At 40.5% G+C, this 24,681-nt stretch overlaps 1 protein-coding gene across 5 annotated transcripts in view; it reads right to left on the bottom strand.

The window, feature by feature from the left end:
* The window catches only part of Nckap5 (NCK associated protein 5), a 959,001-nt gene that overhangs the window by 212,515 nt on the left and 721,805 nt on the right, over nucleotides 1-24,681 (bottom strand). For 4 of the 5 annotated variants that reach the window (XM_023709692.1, XM_023709697.1, XM_023709696.1 and 1 more), the window contains 2 exons: nucleotides 13,971-14,039; nucleotides 4,851-4,889 (listed from right to left, as the gene is read on the bottom strand). In XM_023709692.1, the coding sequence (XP_023565460.1) occupies nucleotides 4,851-4,889; nucleotides 13,971-14,039 (108 nt within the window). The remainder of the gene's footprint in view (nucleotides 1-4,850; nucleotides 4,890-13,970; nucleotides 14,040-24,681) is intronic. The other variant, XM_023709695.1, reaches the window with a different exon arrangement.

Raw genomic sequence — 24,681 nt, forward strand, 5'->3', positions numbered from 1 at the left:
GAGGTCATGGCTTGAGGCACAGGCTGCATCATCCATCCTCTCTCATAACCATTTTTTTTTCTCTGACTCCCTAACTATGCCTTGGGCCTCAAGAAATGGACCTAACTGAAAATACATGGCTGTGTCTTCTGCTAGAAGAAGGGAAAGTAATGTTTAATTTTTCCATGGGGAAATAATGTTAAAGATTTGACCACTTTCAAGAAAGTACGATGGGATTTAGCTTTAGAAAAACAGCCAGATCCATTATCCTTGCACTGTACAAGTCACTATGAAACTGGAAACAGAAACTAATGTATCACTATGGAAAGTATATGGAGCAAGGTGATGTTCTGGCGTAAAGGGCCCCCATCCACCTTTCTCATCTCAAATCACAGTCTCCCCAGAGGTGACATATATTGGAATCCACATAAATTGCTCATGGGCTGAAGAGGATTCTGGGCCTACTGCTATATAAGTTATTTTATACTTGAGAAAAGCAAAACCAGTGATCAGTTCTAAGACCAAAGTCAATTTAAGACGATGATGACTGGTTCAAAGCAGCACATATGCTGACATTATTACTGAAGTCCCATTGAAAACTATTTAAATCTCATTTTACCATCTGAAAATATGATAAGAGTGTACTTAATTCAGAGGCAGTGTCTCTCATGGGAATATAGCAGAGTAGACATAGAGGGCCTGTGTTCTCTTCTTTCTACCCACATAACCTTGATGAAGTGAATTTTTCTTTAAAGAGAACTCAGCTTCCTCACTTGTAAACTGAGGCAACATGTGGTCTTTCTCAAGATATCAAATATTTCACCTGCTTCATAGTTAATGGGTCCAGTGTCGTCTTGTGCCCTGAAACTTGATGGCTGCCACACTCTCCAGCCTCTTGTAGTCATATCTCAGCAGGTTTTAAATGGATTGTCCCTATCTATAAAGGATGCTGAGACTTCCTGGAAGGTGCAAGGACCTGGGTCTGGCTCATATCACATGCTGTGCTGGCTCTGTGCCAAGCCAGCCACTGAAACCAGGCATGGTGTTGCATGCCTATAATCCCAGCACTAGGAAGGCTGGGACAAGAGGATCACTACAGGTCCAAGCTGCATAGCGAGACTCTGTACCAAACACATAAATAAAAGATTAAAAAAAGAAAGAAAAAGAAAAACACCATTTGGTGGAAAGACTAGTCCCTTCTTAGTCTAACCAAAGGCTTCATCATCAGATGTCAAAAAGGCAAACATGGAGACACCTCTGACTGCTTCAGGAAGCAGCGAGTCCTGCAGCAGACTGGATCCTGCAATCTGTACCCTGAAGGTCTTCAGATTTTAAACCATTTGCCATCTGAACAGTGGCTGAACAGTTTCTGAGATTACACTGAATTGAACCCTTACAAAAACTACTGACAGTCTCAAGATTATATATTATAAAGGTTCTTAGCCTTAGGAAATCTAGGGTCCCAAGTAAGGTCAATGTCAAGAAACCTTGACTCCACAGCTACAGTTTTCTTGCAAACATATCAGAGCCTGAATGCTCCTGCTAGAGAGGGCCAGCAAGGTTTCTGAATGTTTGAAAAAGTCCGTTGGCTGTCTCACTCTTTCTTTTACATCTGCAAGCATAACTAACTGTTGGGTTTCAATCCCTTTGATTTCCATTGAATCCCTGTCTGCTGCACAGATCTGCAGTAGAGAAAATCTGTAAGTGATGGAGCCAGGCTGCAGAGGAAGAGTGGAGAATGAGGCAAAAGCATGTGTGGACTCTGCCTCTTCCTAGCAAGAAGAAAACTTGGAAAATTATTTTCTTGTTTCTATCTTACAGGGCTTAAACAGGAATAAAATGACTGAGTGCATTTTAAGTGCTCAGGCGTGGGGAGTGACTGCTTATCAATGGCCAGCAAGTATAAACGGAGCCCCTTCAAGAACCAGATTCTACCCAGACCATTGGTGTAGAAGTGGACTCAGATGGCCTGGCTGCCTCTCCTACAAAGGAGATATGTAGGAGTTTGGAATTCTTTCAAACTACAAAATTGTTGTGTTTTTATCTGAATGATTGTACTGCTGGATTCTATCCTGTATCAGCTCGTTCCTTCTTGGTGAAGGAAAAAAAAGCCATATTAATCTGTGGTTACTGTACTAGAATGCAGACAAGGCTGACCATGTTGACTTGGAGGAAAATTAACAGCAGGAAAAATGCTTTTATTCCAAGTTGGGTGTTAAAGGCAAAAGCACTGAAGACACTAGGAAAGTGACATTTTCACAAGATAATGGATTTAATGATGACGAAGTGTATCACACAAAAATATGAGTTTTGTCTGAATTATTGATTTTACTGATATTTGTAGAGGTGAGCCTATGACTTAGAGATTGAAATGAAAGCGAGCTGGCTTTTACATTGTCACTTTCGTGCTACTGATTGAAAGGAGCACAGTTAAATCTTTTAATTAAATCCAGAAGCCTTGACCATAAATTAAATTTCTTGAGCAGGACAATATATATTCGCATAATAGGAAATGACCACTGCCTGGAAACAAAGTTGTTTTCTTTTTTCCATTGGCATGGCTAGGTTCTTACTCCAGGAGCCGGCATGGGCCAGTCCATAACACGCCATGAAAATGCCGTCGTGCTGCCTCCTGAAGAGCTAACGGCATGGCAGATCACCTCCGTGCCATGAGAAATGATACATTTTAAAGCCGAAGAGTTTGTCTATGCTGTCACGTCAAGAACTGTTTATATATGATTGGATAAATCATCTAAAATTTTAGTTTTTACTCTGTGCTGATTGTGATTGTCCCTCTCTTTATAATTAGTTTTCTCACCTGCATTTGGGTCTGTTTTATTTTCCATATTGGGCTCTCAATTAAAAATAAAAGTTTTGTGTTTTTTTTTTGTAACAGTTTTCCAGTCCCTATACACTAGAAGACACACACTTTTGGTGGAACTTGGTTAGGCTCTGATGCTGGCAGCATCCTTTCCTGCCTTCTCGTACCCTTGGGGTGCACTGTCTTGTGGTAGCACGTCTGTCTTAACTGTACCAAAGTAGATTTACCTGTTTCCTAGCTATTACTCGGGGTAGGGTGGCTATTTTCTTTGGGCTGACCTGACGTACTGTTTTCCTTTTCAGGGTACCAGATGACTTCTCTGCCACTCTCCCAAGGCAGAATTAAAGAGACAAGCAATTAACATTTCATCAGTTGCGCATAGAGCTATTGTTAGCTCTCTTCCTTGCTTAGTTTTATAACAAAATAAGCAGAGTTTCTAATGGGAAGAAAATATTTGAGAAATTAAAGCCTTTGGAAGAGAAAAGGCATTCAAATGTGTTATGGTAGAAGTTGTGATTACTCAATAACACTTTATTTCCACTTATTTTACTGTACTATGACAAACAGTTTTCAGCTGGGCTCATATTTAGAGGGAAGACGTCTTCACCAGCTTCCATGGGTGTGGCTAAGCAATCTTGAAGCAGTCACTTGTAAGGACCTGGTCGTCCTCCTTAAAAGGCAGCTAGAATATGCTCTTGGCTCTCCTTGATTTCTTTAGCTTTCTTTGGTTATTGTTCCTGTTGTTGCTGTTGTTTTGTTTTCTTTTCTCCTGACTGTTAGAACTTGGGTAAGATGACTGAGGAAGAGCAGCTCACTGGAAAAGCCAGGGACCCTACAGACTCAGCGCTACCACATCCGCCTTGTACAGACTGCCTGTGAGTTTCTACTGAGAATGCTATGACATCTTACAGCACTTAAGCCACCACTGTTTCACCTCTCTATTACAATGGAACCTCAGTTTAACTCTACATAAGTGTACCTAAATCTCTTTATTTATGCATTGTTAGCATAAAACCTGCAGCAGCTAAAATTATTTGTAGAAAGAGACATGACATTTTGACAGACATAATAGGAAAGAAGTCTAGCAAAAATGTTACAACGATATCTGTACAGCATATATTAAAATAATTTCAAGTATTTCCATGAGAAGCAGTCAAGCACTGATAAAATTCTTTTCAAATAAAAAATTCAAGATGGTGCAAAATTTGCTCTTGTTAGTTACAGCCTCCTGAACATGCTCCGTGATCTGAGATTTCCTTTGGGGTGGGGGGAGTCTCCACTTTACAGAAAGAGAAATGAGGAGGAATACAATCTTATGGGCCTACAGTTCATCCTGAGAGGTATTTTTTAAAAATAAATGATAGGATACATTCAATAAATCCACCAAACTAGCCAAATGCAACCAATATGTGTTTACCCACTCTGTCCTAAAACATGGTCTTACATCACATGGAGACAGGATAGGGGGACGGCAAAAAAAGGAGAAGCAGAAATTTCATACATAACATCCACCACTTATTTGATATTATCATAAACTGACTCCTGGAAATGCTGTCTGTGTCCCCTTTTATAGAACCACAGCAATGTTGTGGTCTGGGAACTATTATTCTTACTTAATTTCAGAGAGAGAAATTAACACTCAGAGAGATGTAATCCCTTGCTTAATCTATAAGCTCTCCTGCTGAATTTTAGGCTCTCTTTAACACTGTCCCCAAAAGGACTCTCATTTCATATGCATCAGAAGAATCCGCCAACATTTTAAAGTCCTTGTTCACTAAATAAAAATGACGGGTCTCTTACTCATTTGGGTATATGGAGAGCTTTCATTTTTAAAGGCTTTCTATTACTTTACCCAGGGTCTAAATTTTACAATTCTATTGGACATTCATTGTTGCTACCCCATACACCAAATAAAACACACACAGTTTTAGCCTAAGTGAGTAAATGAGAAAGTATTGCATCTATCAATCATAATTTTGGAGTTCGACAATGTGAGTCGTCATCCATCCACGTAAGTACTTTGAAAGGAATAAGGTAAAAGGTGACCTACCTTTTGAGTGAGGAGAGCTTGAACAACTTGATTGGCTACCTTTAAAAAACAAGGAAAGAGAGTTGCTATTTATATAAGGCTTTATACGTATAAACTCTAATTTACCAATAAATTTCACAAAGCTTTCTGTGGCTTATTAGTGCCTCATTCCGTTCTTGTCTCTACTTCAAGAAAACCTCAGTCTTTTCGTAATAAGCCTATCCTTGTAGGTAATACTTCGTTATTTCCAAAGGTGTCCTTGTTGCTAATTAAGAGGGTTCAGCTGGAAAGATCATTCATACCTTGACATTTGTGTTTCCATACTAGGAAAAATGATATCCTTTCATATGTAAAGTACTCCAAGAAGGCTAAAAAATGATACGGTGCAAAACACAGTCCTAATTATCTGTACACAGGTTCTATAAGGGGCTGATTTACAATGCCCTTTGCCTCTCCTTCCTATTTCTTCATGGCTATTTCACTGTTTAAAATCACTTGCAGCAAAGCAGAATGGTCGAGACCAAGGACAACGCAAGTTCCTGTTTTCCTTGCTTCTCTCCTCTGTTTGCTTTATGCCATCCTCTGCAGCTGCCACCTGCAGAACATCCTGGCAGCTGTTTACTGCAACATGCACTTTTCCCTTCTTTCGCAGTAACCCAATATTTTTTGGCAGACGGCAACCAAGTCTGTTTTGTCGTTTCTCATGTAGTTACTTGTCTTCGTGAAGCAAAGTTCTAGCTAATAAGATACAAGTGGACTTTCTTGGACTGGCTCAAGAAGTCTCTAAGAAGAAGAGTGTTGCTTGCCACCCACTTCCTTTTCTTGTATGGGTCATGAAAGTGATGGCTGGAGCCTCAACAGCCACCTTGCTAACAGAAGTAAAAAGCTGGATGCTAGGGCAGGAGAATAGGACAAGCCTGATTTTGATGATGACACTGTGCTTTACTATATATCTGTGAACTTTTATGGCTGGAGAAAAATATCAACAAGCTAATGAGATTTCCCCCCAGTATACAACCAAAATTAATTCCTTTTTAATGTCTTCACAGCACTCTAGTTTTCTTCAAGCACTAGACAACTTAGGGCTAAGGGAAATCTGGGCTCTTCCTCAACCAAAGGATGTGAATCTTGATTAATCTACACTGAATTTACTATTCCATTGCTGTGCAGGGACTGGATTAGGAGAAGGCATAGGATGTTGTTCAAATTAAAGGCCACCAATCCCAATAATGTATCGCTGGAAATAATGACACCTGGCCTTTTCTCCACATAACTCCACATACCTACTGTTCATGTCTATGTATATTTCCACTATATATATATATAATGTTTGAAAATAATTCTGTTTGAAAATAATTCAGTTCATAAACAGAACTATTCAGCAAAATTTTGTTTCCATCCAAGAACTTCACATCAGGTGCAGAACATGGCCACGGCCATCTTTTCTGGAGAAACACTAACTTGGTCATCTTTCCCAGCATTGTGGAATGACTTAAGCTCGTTAATTGGATATGCCATACATTTATAAATATAAAAGCAGAAAGAGATAAACTTAAACTTCATCCTAACCTGAAACCATGTACCTAATGGTTGCTGCTCATGAAAACTGAGGTTGGTAGCTTAAGTCATGTTCTTCACTTAGATTGAGACAGAATCTTTAAATATGTGACATAAAGTAGTTCTTGCACTTTCTTTGTTCACTTATGAAATATAAATTTTCTACCAATCTATTTTCCAAGGAGAGTGACTGGGATTTGGTCATATTTGGTTTTGAAGTCTAGTTATTTTAATCACAGGATTATAACATAATATGATACACATGATAGCACTATGATATTTCTCACATTCAATCCAAAATTGGGGGACTCACATCTTCGTTTTGTTTTTGTGAACAATTTATTTTTAGTGATGTGAAATTATTTGTGCTTATTTCTCTGTTTAGTATAGTGGAACAGATTACAGCAAGAATGTTTTCATGGGCTTAATTGTTTCTTGGCTCAATATTGACAAAATAGCACGTCCTTGACAACAGTTGGCTCCCAATAAGTTTCACACAAAATTAAAACACAGGCTGTCATCAACTTTTGCTTAGAAGGCATTCACACCATGAGCAGTAAACGACTAGAATTAGATTATCCATCATTAGTTAAGAGGGAAATTTTTCCCTATCAGAAACATTCTAAGTAAAAAAGAAAGGCCATTCCCTAAAGCTAACTACAGTTTTGGAGGAAAAAAAAATTCTTAGGTATTTTTTCAATGAAGTTAAAGTTCAAGAAGCATATATAAAGCTATTATATATAACAATAAATGCTCCTCCATTAAATGGTACTTTATTTTTCTTTTAATTCTTTATTTTTATTGATCACAATGATAAAAAGTGATTCAACCTACACAAACTTTTTTAAGCATCTAATTCCAATTCATAAGTAGCAGAGAATTTAAAGTCAAACAATACATCATCTAATTTATTGCTGGCTAATAAAACAGAAGAATTGAAGTATCCATGCAGGTTAAATCAGGAAAAATGCACCAAAGTTAATTCATACCATAAATAATTTACTTTTTTATCTCAAACTTTGGACTTGATTTATGCTCTCATAAAACTGCCTAATATCAATATTTTCTTTTCTTCCTCCAAACTGGTAGCTCACTTAAGCCATTCTGTGTAACAGTGGTCACATAAAATAGCTCTATCCATGATTTAATAGGAGACATAGAGTAATATCCTAACTGTAACAGCCCACAGGAGGAAATGTGTTATATCTTTGCAATCCAAGCGCTTGCCCTATAGGCCTGCAGACTCTATATCTGACATAGTTCCTTCGGGCATGTACTTTGGACAATTGTTTGCTCTACCTGAAAATTGAACAAAGATACACCAATACATTATTTCTTTACCTGCTGACATGGGGTTATCTTGCCCAGTAGGAGTCACAGCTTCTATGTTGAAGAGCAGGCAGACTATATAAATGCTTTACTCCATACCTTTGCTAAAGACAGTTTCCTAGGTTTTGTTACTTCTTTTAATAGCCAAGCTGCCCAAATTCTTCACCCAAACAGTTGTTTGGAGTTTGTGCCTACAACCTCTACTAGACTCACAATATGATACCTGGGATGGGCCCTGCCCATAATGTTCGAGCAATAAGCTCTAAGCATGTGGATTGCAAATAGTTGCATTCCCGCTCACCAGCAGGGCCCGTTAATGAGAACAAATAACTTTCAGTGTTCCCTGCCAGCTTTCTATCCAAAGAAAGGAAAAATAGCAGCTGGGTTGTGCCAGAGGGATCTGAGACACACACAGAGCAAAGATGCTAGCCCTTAAGCCTCTGGCTTGTGTTACAACATCCCCCAGTTCTCCGCAGGCCTCTACGTTGCCCCTAGGAGGTGGAGCTCGGATGCAGGTGAGACAAGTCACCCAGGAGGACACCTACTAATAGCCTGCTGCCTTCTCAGTAAACAGTAAGGATTCTGCCAGATAAGCCAGCTCCTCTGACACTTGCTTGATCTCCTGCTGATCCAGGACTTACTCAGGGCTTCCTGCTTAGGCTTTCAGGGCTGGGGTCTCCTCAAGAACTTCAATGAAAGGCGATGGCAGAAAGTGCAGAAGTTGGGGCTGCTGAATGGTCTGCTACTAGATTGCAAAATGTCCCTGAAGCAGAATAAGGAGTCACACTAAGGAGAACACTCAGCAACAAGCCATTTGTACCACATTGAGAAGACAGCCAGAGTCTGTGGAGTGTGGAGGCTGGAGGGTCGAGGAAAGAGGATGCTGGGTAGGATGCCTTGGGATGTCATGGTGGGTGTGAGAACCCTAAAAGGCCTCATGCTTTCTTCCTGTCTGCTTGTTTTGTCCTGACGTACTCTTTCAACATGCAAAGCACATGTTTTTAGCAAGAAAACTTAAAAATCTGCTCCCGAAACCATGTTTTCAAAAGTTGATTTGGAGGAATTATGATTCTGAGTTTGGTTTATTATACTGAGGTAGCTAGAGGAAAACTGAAAGACTACTGGGACAGAATCACAAGACAGACTTGAACTCAAAGACTGACATTCATGAGACTGGAGAAGCAACCTGACTTTCCTCATGCGTGAAAGATGGGAACAGTCCGTCTCTCAAGTTGTGACAAACGGATGAGGTGACAGGTATAAGGAGAGAAACCACCAGAGGCTGGACCTGATATAAATACTAAGTGTGAAGCAGGGGTGGGGCATAATGCCTTTCCAGGTAGGCAGTGAGGAAAGAATGGCTCAAAAGTAGGAGGCCTTAATTGTAAAGGACTGCATATGTACACATATAAATCCTATAAGGTAAAATTAAATAAATAATAAGCTCAAAGAATGAGTTTATTAACTCATAAACACGAGTCCCCAAATGCCACAGGATGAAGAAGACTGTGGCCATGTTTAAAATCAAGTCTTCCTAATCCAAAGCCCACACAATCTAATTTAAACTAGTTTTCTGTGGGCCTACGATTTTCATTCCAGCTGATTTAGCCTTTTGATTATCTTTGGGGTTGGGCATAATAAATGACTGCTCATCTCTGAGGAGATAACTGGAGAAATTACTCTAAATATGTATGTGGGATTTCAGGGAAACTAATTTGGAAATTAATTTCCTGCTGCTGGGCTTCATTCATTCATTTAAAGTCATTTAACAAATATGAACCGAATACCTAGTGTGGGCCCCAAATCAGGCTGGATCAGGAAGAAGTAATGGCAAGAACGGAGGTGCCGCTCCCAGGTGGTCAGAGTCGAGCGCACACAAGGAGGAGAAGCTCATCTGTTGATGATGTAGGGGTGAGGGGCATGAGAAGGCCAGAGGGAGACTTTCCCCAAATGTATCAGTAGAGGTAGCAATTTTAAAGACTGCACAGGATCTTGAGGTGGGGAACAGCCTGAGAACACTCCACAGTCCAGTAAAGTACATGGCATATGGGCCAGAGAGACGTAAGGACTGATCTTAATAAATTATTTGTCTTCAGCCTGGGCCTAAGAGAAATGGTGGTGCTTTTTTGCTTCTGTCTCTAACCTGCATTCAGTGCTTTCCTTTTCCAGACCCCTGGGCTTGAAAGTGCAGGTGCTGGAGAGGAGCGCAATGGCAGCATGCTTGCTGGCTCCTAGGCCTCACCCCACTCTGTTGATCTGAAGGCAAGGGCAGCGTGTCCGCTTCTGTGTACAGAAATCTGTTCATCTGCGATGTCTGTGGACACTGCCTCTCTAAGTACTAAGAAGAGTCTCCGAATGTGAACTTGATCAGTCACTGCACATCTGTCTGATGGACAAGGGTCCTGGAAATACACTTTAGGAAACACTGGCTGAGGCCTATATTTTGGTTGGTCATTAGTATTAACTCATAAGTGATGAAAGCCTTCCATGTGGCTGTGTCCTTCTCTGTTGCTATATCTGAGTCTGTCTCCACATTATCACCCTCCTTTGCACACTTTGTAAAAAATGCTCCCTGCAGCCAGGCACTCAGAGGGCCTCACTGGAGTATTGCTTCACCTTGGTGAGTACTGCAATACTCTGGAGTGTTTTAAAAAATTCAAATGCCCAGGATCCCCCCCCAGAGCTGAATCACAACAGAGTCTCTAGGGCCGGATCTCACCAGCAGCATTTTAAAAGCTCCTAGGCAAGTTTTTCTCACATTCGCCCTCTGTGACTATCCGTCCTTCTCACTTGTAGGAGTCCGAGAGTACCAATGAGCGCCCAGTGCCTGTGAGAGGCTGACACCCAGTAAAAGTTTACAGCACACCACGGACTCCATCTAAAGGCAATGTGCTGGCTCGAGGAGGTGGTATTTACTTATTTTATATGTGCCATTATATCTCTCTACACAGGAATAGTTGGTGGAAAGGAACTGTGGCCAAGGCAATGCTGTGAATAAACAGTAATTCACTGCTCTCCAGTAAACTGCCTGTCAAACAGCTAGAGTGAAAAACTGGATTCAGATATGAAAGCCTCCAAATTCTCAAGGGAATAAAACAATGAGAGTAACCCATGGTGTTGTCCTTGTAGCAGCAAACAAGGACCCACCAGGAGACAGGAGCAGTGAAGGTGATGGGGAAGTGCGCATGTGCACAGATATGTGTGTGTGCATGCGTGTGTGTGTGTGTGTGTGTGTGTGTGTGTGTACTCACAATCTTACCAAGCCAGGCATGTGTGGTTGGATGTATCTATTCACCTGGCCTTACTTACTGCTGGATAACACACTCTTTCAGTAGAAAATGAACAAGGAATTTCAAACATCCAGGTGTTTTTCCCAAACGCTCAGTGTGTTCTCTATTTCCCCCAGAAAATAACCATCAGTCCAGTAGGGATTGAGGAGCATTTTAGATTTGCATGTTATCCACCTGAGTGTGTTTTATGGAGCCTACTAGCAGGAGATAACTTACACGAGGCCTTACCTTGTTAGTTTGTCTAATTAGGATAAAAAGCCTTGAAAAGAATTTCCAGTTGGCATTATTACTGCGTTGAATGACCCCTTTGATAGCGTTCTCCTACAATGCATGGAAATGGATTGTCTGCTTCATGCAATTAGTTACAGAACAACTGGCATGTGTAATCAGGGCCAGGGCGCACGAATACAAAACATGCACACTGCTCAGAGGGGCTTTTTTTTTTTTTTTTTTTTTTTTCTCCCAAAACACTGCTTGGCAACTTTTAATTGTTGTGATTATGAACCAAGGAACTTTTCTTCTCAAAATTCTGCCGCTGGTGGAGAGTATATGGAGTGATTCTGTGGGTGGCAAGAAGCTTTGGCTGACAGAGACTGTCAAAACTTGCTCAGTGCAGGTACAGTGAGCACATAGAAACATTGTGTAGATTCTCCAGGGGAATGGCGTGAGCCGCTACGTAGGAAGGGAGGGCATAACTGTGCGCATCGTGACAAACAAGACATTTCTGTGGAATTCTGAATGTAGGTACAGTCTCAATGGAAATGTCTATGCTGGCGATTAAAGGGAAATTGTGATGATCAGTACATGAAACCCTCCCGAATTGCTGGGCACAGTGATACACATCTGGAATGTCAGCACTTGAGAGGCTGAGGCAGAAGGATTACTGGGTGCTCCAGGCCACCCTGGGTTTACTGATTTTAACAGCAACCTGAATTATATTGTGCGAGCCTGTCTCTGTCAGTCAGTCAGTCAGTCAGTCAGTCAATATATTCATCCATTGCCTTGGATCTAATCTGTGTTTCTCGCCCTAAACTTTTTTGGACTGAGAACCTGGAGGCCGGGGAGAGGGCTTCTGAGTTTACTAAGGCTTTATGTCCCCTTTATGTCAATTAACTCTCTGTGATTCTTTTAATTATGGACAGTGTAAAGATTATTCTGTTCATTTTAAAGTCTTGGAAAGGTAGAAGATCACCAACTCTATTTTGCCACTGTAGTCAATGCATATGGCTAGAAAATATTAAATAATTAAAATACTGAATATTAAACTATTCAGGGCATTTTCCCACCACTAGTAAGAAATGGATCCCAAGTGGTTTGTGTTATAGGATGGGACTACAGGCTCAATAAGCACCAATACCAGCTTCAGAGCTTGCTGATATGTGGAATTTCTGGGTCACCCCTCTCTCTGACTCTGGGTATCTGGGGTGGGTCAGAGATTCTGTATCCGTCACAAGGTCTTTGAGAGGGAGGCTAAAAAAGTAGGGTTGTGATTATATTTTAAGAGCTACTGGCATAAGAAAACCTCAAGCATGACCAGTACTTAGGGAACAGAGCTGACTTCAGTCTGAAGGGATCGAAGTGGTACATGGCTGGGCCTGGTGGTGCATGCCTATAATTCTAGCACTTAGGAGGCTGAGGCAGGAGAATCTTTGCAAGTTGAAGACCAGCTTAGGCTGAAAAGTGAGCTCAAGACCAGCCTAATCTGAAGGCAAGGCTGACTTTTTGTCTCAAAAAGTCAGAAAGAAAGAAAGAAAGAAAGAAAGAAAGAAAGAAAAGAAAAGAAAAGAAAAGAAAAGAAAAGAAAAGAAAAGAAAGAAAAAGGTATACAGAGGCAATACAGTGTCTTAGCTGGATTTGAGCCTATATTCTTAAGGGTCCAACCCACCAATTTATGGGACAGCATGTGGGATAAAAGGGAGCTAGAAAGGTAGAGAAATATCAAGAGGAATTTGTTAGAGAAGGATATTCTAATTATTACTTGCAGGAAAAGACTGAGGATAAGTTGGTAGTTCTATTGATAAAATATCAGAAACAAAGTTAAACACAGTTTTTTCTTGTTTTTCTCAAAAATCTCTATCAGCCACAAGATGACAAATAAGTGCTTATTCCACTGAGCTATCTCCCTGGCCCCAACAAATCTCAAACTGCATCTTCTAGAATACATTTTAGTGTGTGGAGTGGATGTCTGAAGAAGTTACCACATTGAAATAATAGCTCTGACCGTGACAAAGCCCAGAGGAGACATGCTCGGGGAGGCGAAGGGCCAGTCCTGGCAGGAAGACAGAGCGTGACTCACTGGCAGGACGTGTGGCAGTGTGAGTGGAATGGCCAAGAAAAAAGGGGGGGGGTTGGCACCCCTGGATCTCCCCCTGACTTCCTAGAATCTCTCCAGTGCTCACCATCTTTGTGCTCATCTTTCTACCATCACCAGATGACACTTACTGAGGTTACTCATGCATGTGGCCCTGTCTTCTTCCATTTCACTCCAGTTTTCTTGCCCACTTCCTTTCCCCTCTCGCACTCATGCTCAGTCTCCTGAGTTTGCCCAACTGGGCTGCCAACAGTGGTCATCATGCCCACCCACTCTCTCACAGATTTGCTTTCTCTGCAATGATGTCCAGTTGCAGTTACAATATACCCTAATCCAACATGGCTGTTCTCATTCACAGCCAGGGATCACCTACTGGATGGAAGAAATCAACGTAAAGCAAAAGCCAAAAGGAAATTTACTGGTGCCTGTATAAGGAATCAGGGAAGACTAGACGGGAGAGAGGGTTGACAGGAAGAAAGCGACAGACAGACACGCACTCCAAGCTTCCTTCTCAATGTCACAGGATCGGAGCTCTCACTTGAAGAAGAAAATGCTAATGTTCTGTGGAGGCTGATAATATTCATGTGCTCAGATCTGATTAAAATAATTTTAACCAGTCTGGCTTCCTATTATAGTCCTTTGCATTCACCTTACCTCGTCAAGACATCTCTCATACTGCTCTCTTTGATTTTCATTTTCCAAAGCCAATGCTGAATTCTCTGCCTGCAGTAAGATACAAAAATAAGACAAATAAATCAATAAAATGTTGTGTTATGTGACAACTTACTCAATACAGTTACTAAATATATCTCCTCAGGATCCAAAATAATCTTTTAGAAGTACCTTTGACAAGTCTGTTTTAAGTACTATTATAAATATCTCGGGGATGACTTCTGTCTTACCAAATTGCTCACAAAAGTACATTACAATTTCAAGAAATGCAAAACTTGATATTCTGAACAGGTAGAAAATCAAATCATCACTTGATGTGAGAGGGTTCTGAAGAAAGATTACAATGTTTATCTCATTCTATGAAAATGTAAATGTAAAAAGTGCCTTAATCCGCTTCATTAAGACCTGTCCCGTCCTCACAGCCCAGTATCCAGGGAAAGTCACTAAAGAATAATCCCAAAAGTAAATGGAACATGCTATTTGGATGTTAATCAATGACTTTTAAAAATAAGTCAACAGTGAGAAAGGCAAGGTTGGAACTATTCTCTTAGAAGCATCTCTTTCCCCAGCCTTTTAATCACTGATTTCTGCTCCTCAGAGCTCTATGAGTATGTGAATGTTGAACATAGTTACAGGAGAATATGTGTAATAGAAAGGAGGGAGAAAAGTAATCACTGAGTATGTTTTAGATCTTAGAAGGGATGCGAAATGTTAGCCCCTGTCACCATCTCCGAAGTGTACAATTCAACCCACCCAGATCTGTGACAGTGATTTCTCACAGAGCCTCCACATGTCCCCCCCAGGCAGATGTGGCTCTATCTACCCCTTCACTGCAACCCTCCTTGACATCTGGAAGTGATGCCCCAAAGCAGCACATTGATATTGTGGTATGCTTTTAGATTATTCACACAGCATTTTACCTCCGTAAGTGTTCTTCATCCATTTAAAATAAACTTTTAACTTGGGATTAATTTTAAGCTTACAGGTAATTTGCAATAATAATATAACAACTCCCACATATCTTTCTTTGGACTCACTAATCACTAACATTTTGCTACACCTGGTATATCATTCTCTTTTTCATTTTCTTTCTACACCTGGAAAGGAGGTGGTAGACATCACAGCTTGCACCCTGAATACTTCCATATGTATATCTGAGTAACAAAGACATTTTCTTACACAACCATGGCCTGTTTTTCTACTTCAGGCAACATAGAATTAATACAGCATGACAATTTGATCTATATCCTTATTATAGTTTCATCACTTGCACCAGTAATGGCCTTAAAGGTGACACTTTTGTAGTCTACAACCCTATCCACAACCATGAAGTGCACTGAATTATAGCTGTCATTCATCCAATTTCCTTCAGTCTGGAACAATCCCTTGTGTTTCTTCTGCCTTTTTCCTCTTTTCCTTCCCAGGAGAGGGTGGTTACTGTGGACTTCAATTTGGGTTTCTCTGAAGTCTCCTCATGAATGTCTGGTTGGCAGAGCACAGGCTTGATGTTGGATCTTTCTCAGTTCATCATGACACACATGATAACCGCGTGCCCTGTTACTGGATACATGAACTTGCATCACATGCTTAAAATAGTCTGCCAAACCTCTCCACAAACAAGTTATTATCTTTCTTTTTAAAAGTAAGGTGTAATTTTGGGTGAAAATTATATGAAAATTTCCCATCGTTTCTTAAAGTGTCACCTATCTATTTTAGCAATTGGTAATTTTTTACCTAGATCTAGGATGACTTCAGCTGCAAATGGTGATTTGTAATGGCATTCTCTCTACAGCATTTCCCATAATCTGTGGTGTGTACATTCTGAGTCCCCACTGAGTCACCATCAGCACTAGTACTTAATGCTACATACAGTGATGTATGATATGATGATGTTTGGCCAATGACAAACTGCCTGTATGATGATATTCCCATAAGATCATATCATTTACTGACATTGTAGCTGTCCTCGGCTGTATATGTATATTCTACATTTGTACAACAAAGGAATTGCTTAATGGCACTCTTAAGATTGTACCCCATTCATAAGTCACAAGTGTATATGGACCTATACTAAATTTTAATTTGTTAATTAGGCACACCAAAAGATGAATAACAGCAGTAAAATAAAGCAACTATAGTATAGTATGACAATACTGACAGCATTATTATTCTTGTACTTCACGTCATTATTAAGTGAAATGAGGGCTACTTCACAAAAACCACTGCAACAGTTCAACAGTGGCTTGTCAACCAAGACAGCTACCAAGTGACTAATGGGAAGGTAGCATATACAGCATGGATACAATGGAGTAAGGAATGATTCATATCCCAAGCAGCATGGTACATTATTTCATTGTTTCTCAGCATGGTGCCCAATTTAAAGTTTATTGATTATTTATATCTGGAACTTTCTATTTAATATTTTCATGCCATAGTCTGTGCTGGTAATTAAAGCCATGGAAAACAAAACCATGGATAAGGGGTAACTATTGGGCATTTGTAAACATATTCTAGCAGAAGAAAGTATATTTCCTGCTTATTAGTGTATATATACATATATATATATATACATATATATATATTCTTACATTATTCAAATAATTCCTACTGATTTTGATGTTTTAATTAATTGCCCCAGCTTTGGACACGTAAGCCACTTTATGCTGGTATCTGTGTCATTTTGGTGCAGTGCTATCATTTTAGAAACTCTTTTTTGACACAAATACATGTTCCAAAGCCCAGCTCACAATTTCTTTGCAACATGCTCACCATTTGCGTGCAAGCTACCCTTCTTTATTATTTGGGAAACGATACTTGAAGTCACAGCGTGAGAGCTGCCTCATGTAGTCACACCCCTCAGCAGCCACTGTTTCCACTCCCTTTCTGCACACTCAGGAAGCCCTGTAGAATCCTTTCTTTCTTGCCTTCCCTTTTTCATCCTTTACCTCCCTTTCATATAGTCAGAACTAGGTCTCTCCATATCATCATATATACAGATTTCTTTAATCCTACAAGCACATTCAAAATTGTTACATTGCAATTTTACAAAGTAAAAAATAACAATAGGAAGACTTCAGCATTTTTTTTTCTTTAGGATGATGATGTGCAATATAAACTCAGCATCCAGAAGTTACTAGGTTAGCTGTCCATTTCTACTTGTAGTGTGGTTGTGCTAGTCACCTCAAATGTCGTTCACTTCATTTAGGCCCTATAGCGTTCAAGCTTAATTTCCTCTCTTCTTGATTTCACTTTATTGCTTTGAGTACAAGAAACACTAGCATATTTCAAAGACTCAAACCTGCACAGAAAACTCATACAAAGTGAGCTATCCTTGCACCCCCAGACTATTCCTCTCTATCTCTAACAGGTTGTTTAGTAGTGTTCATTATCCTCTTTTTTGTCTCACTTAACCTGTGACTTTCTAGTGAAAATCAGGTCCTCTGACCCCCTTCTCATAATTACTTATGCAACAAACAAGTTTTCCTCTTTCTCTTTCTTCTCCTTGTTTTAGTTGTATTCTTTCAATGTTATCAGAGAATACTGGGTTCATATAGGATTATTCCACCCTTGCCCTACTGTTGTCCTGCCCGGTTGAATAGATGATGACCGGGTCTTATATATTCTTATTTCCATACCGTTTTGAAGTGTCCCTCGTCTGTTCACAACCACATCTCCAGCTGTACTTCCTCTTGTCTCTTCCTCCCCAAGGTGTTACCTTTCTGAGTCAACTGTCCAGGGTGTACACACGTAGAGCCCTACAAGAGCCAGCACTGGGGGCAGGTGGTCAATGCGGATGTCACAGCATGGCATCCTCGGATCCTGGCTTCCTTCCCTCTGTGCTTTGCTCCTTTCCACATGCAGTTCCAATTCTTGGACACACAGATTTGCAGCACTAGTTCTGGGGGTAGCCAATGTTTATTTTTCTACTTACAGTAATTTCAAATTTGAGCATTCTCTGATTTTATAATAGTAAAGCATGAGTTAATATGTAGTTTTATTTGTGTTTTCTTTGGCAGAAGCATGAAAAATTTTGCCAATTTATTGACAATAAAACTTGGGTGCAGTGATTGAGCCAGGATGGCAGAAGGAAATTGAGGACAATACCCAGGAAAAGTCCATGTGAGGGCACTCCTGCCGCCGCGATCACAGGTCAGGTTACCTCCACCTAACCACAGTCCCACTCTCAGGACCCAGGTCTTGTTCCTCTCTTGCTCTTCAGCCTTGCTCTGGTGGGCATGTCTTCTTTTTCAGCACCCCCCCTCCCCCGTAACATTCCTACCACATTCCTTCAGTCCTCTGCAGGCCGAGTCATGCCAAGTAGTCCATCCTTTTGCACTCAAGTTGATTTTCTGTTTAGCTCTTCTAAGCACTGTGTATCCTTACACGGTTCCTCTTCATTTCTTATCAATAAAAAACTGAAAGCTTCTTCTTCTTCTTCTTCTTCTTTTTTTTTTTTTTTTCCCTGAATTGTCTCTTCCTTCAAGAACTGCTTCTGGCCTATTACACTGACCCTTTTGCACCCTGAAGTTGGTGTGACTGCTCAGCTGCTCCCCAGCCCATGTGGGAGGACAGGTTGTGAGCTCCAAGTCCAGCTGTTGCAACATGTTGCACAACACCAGGTTGTGCAGCCTTGAACAACGATTTAACCTTGCTGAGCTTACAGGTCTTTGGTTAATAAACAAAGAGGACAAACTAGATAGCCCACAGAGTGAGGTCTAGCCCATGGATTTGGGTTTCTGCTAAATTTACAGTTCTTCAATTATTGCTTTCTTTGAAGAAATGCGGCTTAGTGGGATTTGCTGGTGGTAGTGAACTAAGTACACAAACAACAATGGAAAGAGATGACGGAGAGGATGGCAATGTTACTTTATGTTGCTTTCACTTTAAATGTCTTGGAAAAGTGTACACAGAAATAAAGCTGAAAATAAGAATTTATATGAGATGTCTCTATCTCACTCCTACTCCTATTGCGTTGCAATAACACGACGATCGATCCATTCAGATAATTACCCTCATTACACCGTTTACATTACTTGCCTCACGTTTACTGCTCTGACAATCTATTATAGGCAAGCAAATTAAATACCTAACTGGTGCTGGTGAACGCACAATAGGCACATTTATGGTTACTGTGTTCAGTTACAGAGACCAATTTAATTGATGTAATCCAACACATCCCAGGAGACTTGCAGATATTAACAATCATGCCAGGGAAGTTAAAATAATCTTGAACTCATGATTTCCTTTAATCCATTTGCATGTATTAAAGATTCAGGATTAACCTGCTTTCAACAGAAGACAACAGGGAGAAAAAAAAACTCAGAAAAATCTCTTAATTAAATGTGATTTAAAGAAACATTGAATACTTGCATAGCAGGGAGGGAAAAGGGTAAGGCAGAGAGGGAAAGGAACGAGATGTACGTGCTTATGGCTGAGACAGAAATCATAACACATGACTCTTCCCACTTTAAATAAGTGTGTTATTAAATCTGTATACCTGCAGGGTACAATTAGAGCATTGGAGTATATTCAAGAGTGAATTTCTGTGTTCAGCTTTGTCTCCCTCAACAATCAAAAATTTCCATGAGAGTTCCTGACTTAGAAGATTTCCTGCTCTGTGCAGTTTCCCCATGACTCCAAATTATAGTGATCTAAATATACTTCTGATTTCATCTCTAAAATCCTTATAGGTATTATAAAATCAAAAAGCATCATAGAAGAAGCCCCAAATTATTTTGGTTTGATGTGGAAAGGGTTCTGAATTAATTCATCCTTAAAAGGACCTATGCTTCTTAGTGGTCTTACTATGTAAATAAATATGCCAGTGAAGGCATAAAAGTGAGTGAATGTACTAATGTTTCTAAAGTACTATTGTGCATTAACTTTCCCAATGCTAATTATTTAAAAATATCTTATACTATAAATTTGCATAATATATCTTTTTCCACAGACTAAAGGTAGAATAATTCTGTGCAAAAACTTTCCTCTATGCAAAAATACAGCTACATCACAGGCTTCTACTCCGTAAACTCTGCCTCCTTCACCCACCAGAACTCACATCTCTGTTGTTCCATAGATATGCCCTTTCTTTACTCAAGCCCAGCTCCTTTCACTGCACAAAATCACCTTCTAAACAGGGATTCAAAACAATGAAAGTCTTCTTCGGAGTGGATGATAATCTGATAGCTTTGAAACAAATGCCAAGGAAATGGCATTTTCACCTGTTTGAGCTGTAAGAAGTGAATTATCCCGCCAGGCCAGAATCCTACGTACAAATACTGTCAAACCATTATGAAAATAAATGACATCAGACAACAGCCAATGTTCAGTGTAGAAAATAAGCTCCACAATGACAAATAAGAACCATTTAGGGAGGGACACATTGGGCAGGGACAGAGCAGTGTGAAGGAAAGAAGAAAGGAAGAAGGGGCTCCTCTGAATGAGAGAAAATGAAGGGCTCATTCACAGAGGTTAAAAAGGTTGCGTCCCTGTGACTTTTCATGCTGTAAGAGCTGGTCTTTCTCAGGATGCCTTCTTGCATGTCTGCTGAAACACTTTAATAAAGGCAAAGTCATACATGACTGGAGAAGAAAGTATTTCTCTAAAACCATTGTTTGGTCCCAAACATGGGGCCAAATACATCTCCAGGATTACCACCTAACTCGGAGATCCATGAAACCTACCACAGGCAGTATTCCTAGCCGTAAGTGTGCTAGCCCAACAACCTTGGGATATAGGCTACGGACCATCAGATTCAGCTTTCCAGGCAAAATAGAAAGTTCCTCAAGATGTCTGTAAGGACACAGTGAACTGTTATACTCTTAAAGGTAACTAAAATATTCTGAGGATAAACTACCATGGAATAGGCAAAGTGTACCAACAAGTACTCCATCCCAGGGAAGAGGAGTATTCCACACAAGTGGTATCAATCAGGTTTGCAAAAGACAGAGCCAGACTTGGATGCTGTGTTTCTTGCCCTCCTCCTCATCATCATCAGTTCCCACAGAACGTCAGAATCATCCATTTTGTCATGTCTGGCAGCCAGGAGTGATAGCTAATTGGCTGAAGGGTGTGTTCTTTGACTGCTGAAGAGCTACAGATGTCATACTGGGCAATGGCGAATGTTGTTCAGCATCTTAGAGGTGTATTCTGTCATGCTACCAATTTTCAATAATTTCTTAAAAGCTCTGTCTCTCTCCCAAGAGGAATGGATATGCATGCCCACCCACGCTGACTCATCATCACAATGATCTTGTGCTCAAACTTAACAGATGTGAAGGGTGCTCACTAAGTCAAGCAGAGGCACAAGGCAATAGGGACATAACTTCAAAGAAAACGGCACCTCTGTCTTCCAGGAATTCATAATCCACATAATAAGGACCTTTCAGCAGGACCTTGCCACAGGCTCATTTGTGAAGAATTAAATAGGGCCCGGGGAGATGGCTCAGTGGAATAAGCACTTCCCTAGCAAGTGCAAGGGTCTGAGTTCAATCCCCGGTTCCGAAAAAAAAAAAAAAAAAAAAAGATTTAAATAAACATCAGTTTATAATGCAACCTGTGTAAACTTCTAGGCTTTAAGTTCTTAGGTCAGGCTCCCGAACAGCAAAGTTGAATGTGCCTCTGAGTCACCTGCCAGGCTGCTTGGGACCACCTGACCACAGACTGTGGAATTCCCAAGCGACTGGATTCATATACTTAAGAATTTCTGTCTCTAACTAGCTCTTGGGTCATTCTGTTGTTAGTATTGTTGGCTACCTGAGGATCACCCCTTGAGAACTAGCATCCAAGAAAAATATCCTTCAGAATGAAAGCAGTCGTCACCCCTATTTCTTCTTTTGAACTATTCAGGGGCCCCTTGTCACTTCTCTGGACCTGGGAGACATTACTGTACAATCCTGTAATTATCTTTGTATAATTTTTTTTGACTTAAAGGATAAAGAAGGATACTAAACTTTATTTTTTATTTTTTTCTTTATATTAATTTTTTGAGAAAGAAATAACAATGAGACAGCTTCAAAGCAGGTAAGTAGGACAGTTACAATAATTAATACATTGCATATTGTTGTCTTCATAGTATTCATAGTGCAAGATGCAGATATATCTTGTCTAAACACTATTAGTACAAATCTCATTGAACTAAGAAAAAGTACCTGTATATCTATCCTATTTTGTATATACATATATATATATATGTTCACTACAAAATGGTCCTTCATTTATACCCCCCACCTCTTTTTTTGAAGTAAGCCTGCTTCTCTTCTCCTAGATCCATAATTCTCATTAGGGAAAACTGGCCTAAGACAATATGCAAGTTTGTGTGCATAAAATGAAAAAAGATGATTTGGCAAAATTTTACTTGCTATTTCATTATATTTGAAAAATAATAAAAGGCAAAGCTTTTATAATACAAACTAAATGTAAGCACCATAACTTTCTTGCTTACAGGGGTAGAAAAGAAAGAAATCTGTGTATGGTATTGGTAGGTGGTGGGTGTGGCAGTAAGGATCTATCTTCATGGGAGAAAAGTATGAGAATCAGATGGAAGGCAGCAGTGTGCTTTATAAATTTCCTATTTATTTATTTTTATAACAGAAAGAAGCCTGGCCTGTGAAGCCAAGCAGGCATTTATTTGAATCTTGGCAGTGTTTCTCGCCTACCATTACTGCAGGCAAAGCACTTGAACCCTTCCAGTCAGTTTCCTCCTTGGGAAATGGAAGTAATAATAAATACCTGTCACTGTTTTGGGCTGAATGAGATGATGAATGTAAACAGTGTCCAACACAAAGCCTGGTCTGCTGTGAATGGAGTCAGTGAATGTTAAGTTTCTTTCCATCCTTTGTAAAACAGCTCCTGCCTGACATCTGGGCAGCTTGGGAGGGAGGTAGTGTTAGTTTGGCTAGCAGCCATCTCTGTTACCTGGAGCTCACAGGCAAGAAAAGTGATGCTTCACGCCTGGAGCCTGGGCACTTTTAGATAGCTTCCAGAGATTGGCTTCAAGCCCTGGCTCCCTTTATCTGCATCCCCCTTTCCTTCTCCCCCTTTCTACTCTCTCCCCACCTTACTCCCATTTCTGGGTGCCCACTGATCCGTGATTCTGATAGGAAAACTGCTGTCAGCTAACGTGTTCTCATTTACACTCAAGTGAGTGACGAGGGATTAGTGGGTTCTCTGAGTGAAGAAAAAGTTAGGGAGTGGGCACTCAATTATATCCTTCTAGGTGTCAAAGGATTCTAGACACCTAGAAGGTGTCTGTGCACCTAGAAGGTGTCTGTGCAGGTTACCTTGTACCTGTAACCTAGGTACAAGGTTACGGGGCTGGCTGGGGCAGACAAAGTGCTTCATTTTACCTTGAGATCATATCATATCACTTTTTATATAAGGACTGGACTTGCTCTTGCTAATATTTTCATGTTTCTTTTTTTGGGGGGGAGGTGAAGCTATTTATTTACTGAGGCTGTACCTTATTAAGGCTGGTGTCTGGCTTATAATGGACAAATAATTGCTTTGTGTATAAGGAACTATTCACAATACATAGATATTGATTTGCTTTTCAGGTTCTAACTCCAGTGTAACTCACAGTCATAGGATCATATTCTCCTTTTCTTTCTCTACCCTTTGTTTCTAGAATTCCTACTGGTTAGAGCATTTATCAGTCAGTGGTTTACAAGAGAAAACTGATATAACACAAGTACACAAACATATAAGGATTTGCAAGATCGCCTTACAATGGTCACCTGCAGAGGCAGATGAGAATGAGTGCAGAGGGGGTGACTGCACACTGGAGACTGAAGGATTCAGTCCAAAGCAGGGAGCTCACTGCAATGACCCTCCTGAGTCCACATCAAGAGGCCAATGGGTCCTCAATGGAAGGCTGAAGAGTCTATATTTTCATGTTTCAAGTAACTGAAAGAATGAAGCCCTCAGCAGTCTTCCCACACTGCCCAGGAGAGCAAGACACCCACCCACTGGGTAGATGTTTCTGAGCAGGTGCCCGGCTTCTGCTCCCACAGCACTTCGTGTTCTCCCTCCACAGCCTCTGATGAGAGGCACCACTGTCTCCCCTCATCCTGCGCAGTGCCTGGAATATGTCAGCGTGCAGTCTTTTTGCATTTTGCTCTGGCCACTGTTCTTGCATCTAAGGGATATGGATTGTGACCATGTTTTATGAAATGAAATCTTAAATGGTTTAAGGACACAATTTTATATTTTGTGTTAACAAGTTTCTGTTTCTTGTTACTCTCAATTTTATGTTGTAAGATGCTGCCACTTGCAAGGCCAGGGGCCTGGCATCTTGGCACATAATCCCAGCTATTGACCTATGCCCACCCCACATAGCTGAGAAGTCCAGAGAAATCCTGCAGACTGACATGGAGGGGGAAACAACAAGCCTTGCTAGGTGCAGCCACGAGACAGCCACTAGCACAGGAACACGAAGAGAAGGCTCACACACGCTTGCTTCCCATCAACCTGCGTCCACATCCCCACTTTCAAAAGATGTCAAATTCCTATGTAGCATTGTGCTGGTGCACGTTTACCCAATAGGTCTTTCAGGCAGAAGAGTCATGTTTCCTAATCCCTGCTAATTTACACACTATAAATATTCCCACCATCATGGATTGTAAGCCTCTAAGCTCAGAGTGAGAAAGAGATTCATAGCCCCACACTGTTATATATGAGGTCTAATCCAAATACA

Source organism: Octodon degus, unplaced genomic scaffold (assembly GCF_000260255.1).
Source record: "Octodon degus isolate 3935 unplaced genomic scaffold, OctDeg1.0 scaffold00014, whole genome shotgun sequence".
NCBI classification, from domain to species: Eukaryota; Metazoa; Chordata; class Mammalia; order Rodentia; family Octodontidae; genus Octodon; species Octodon degus.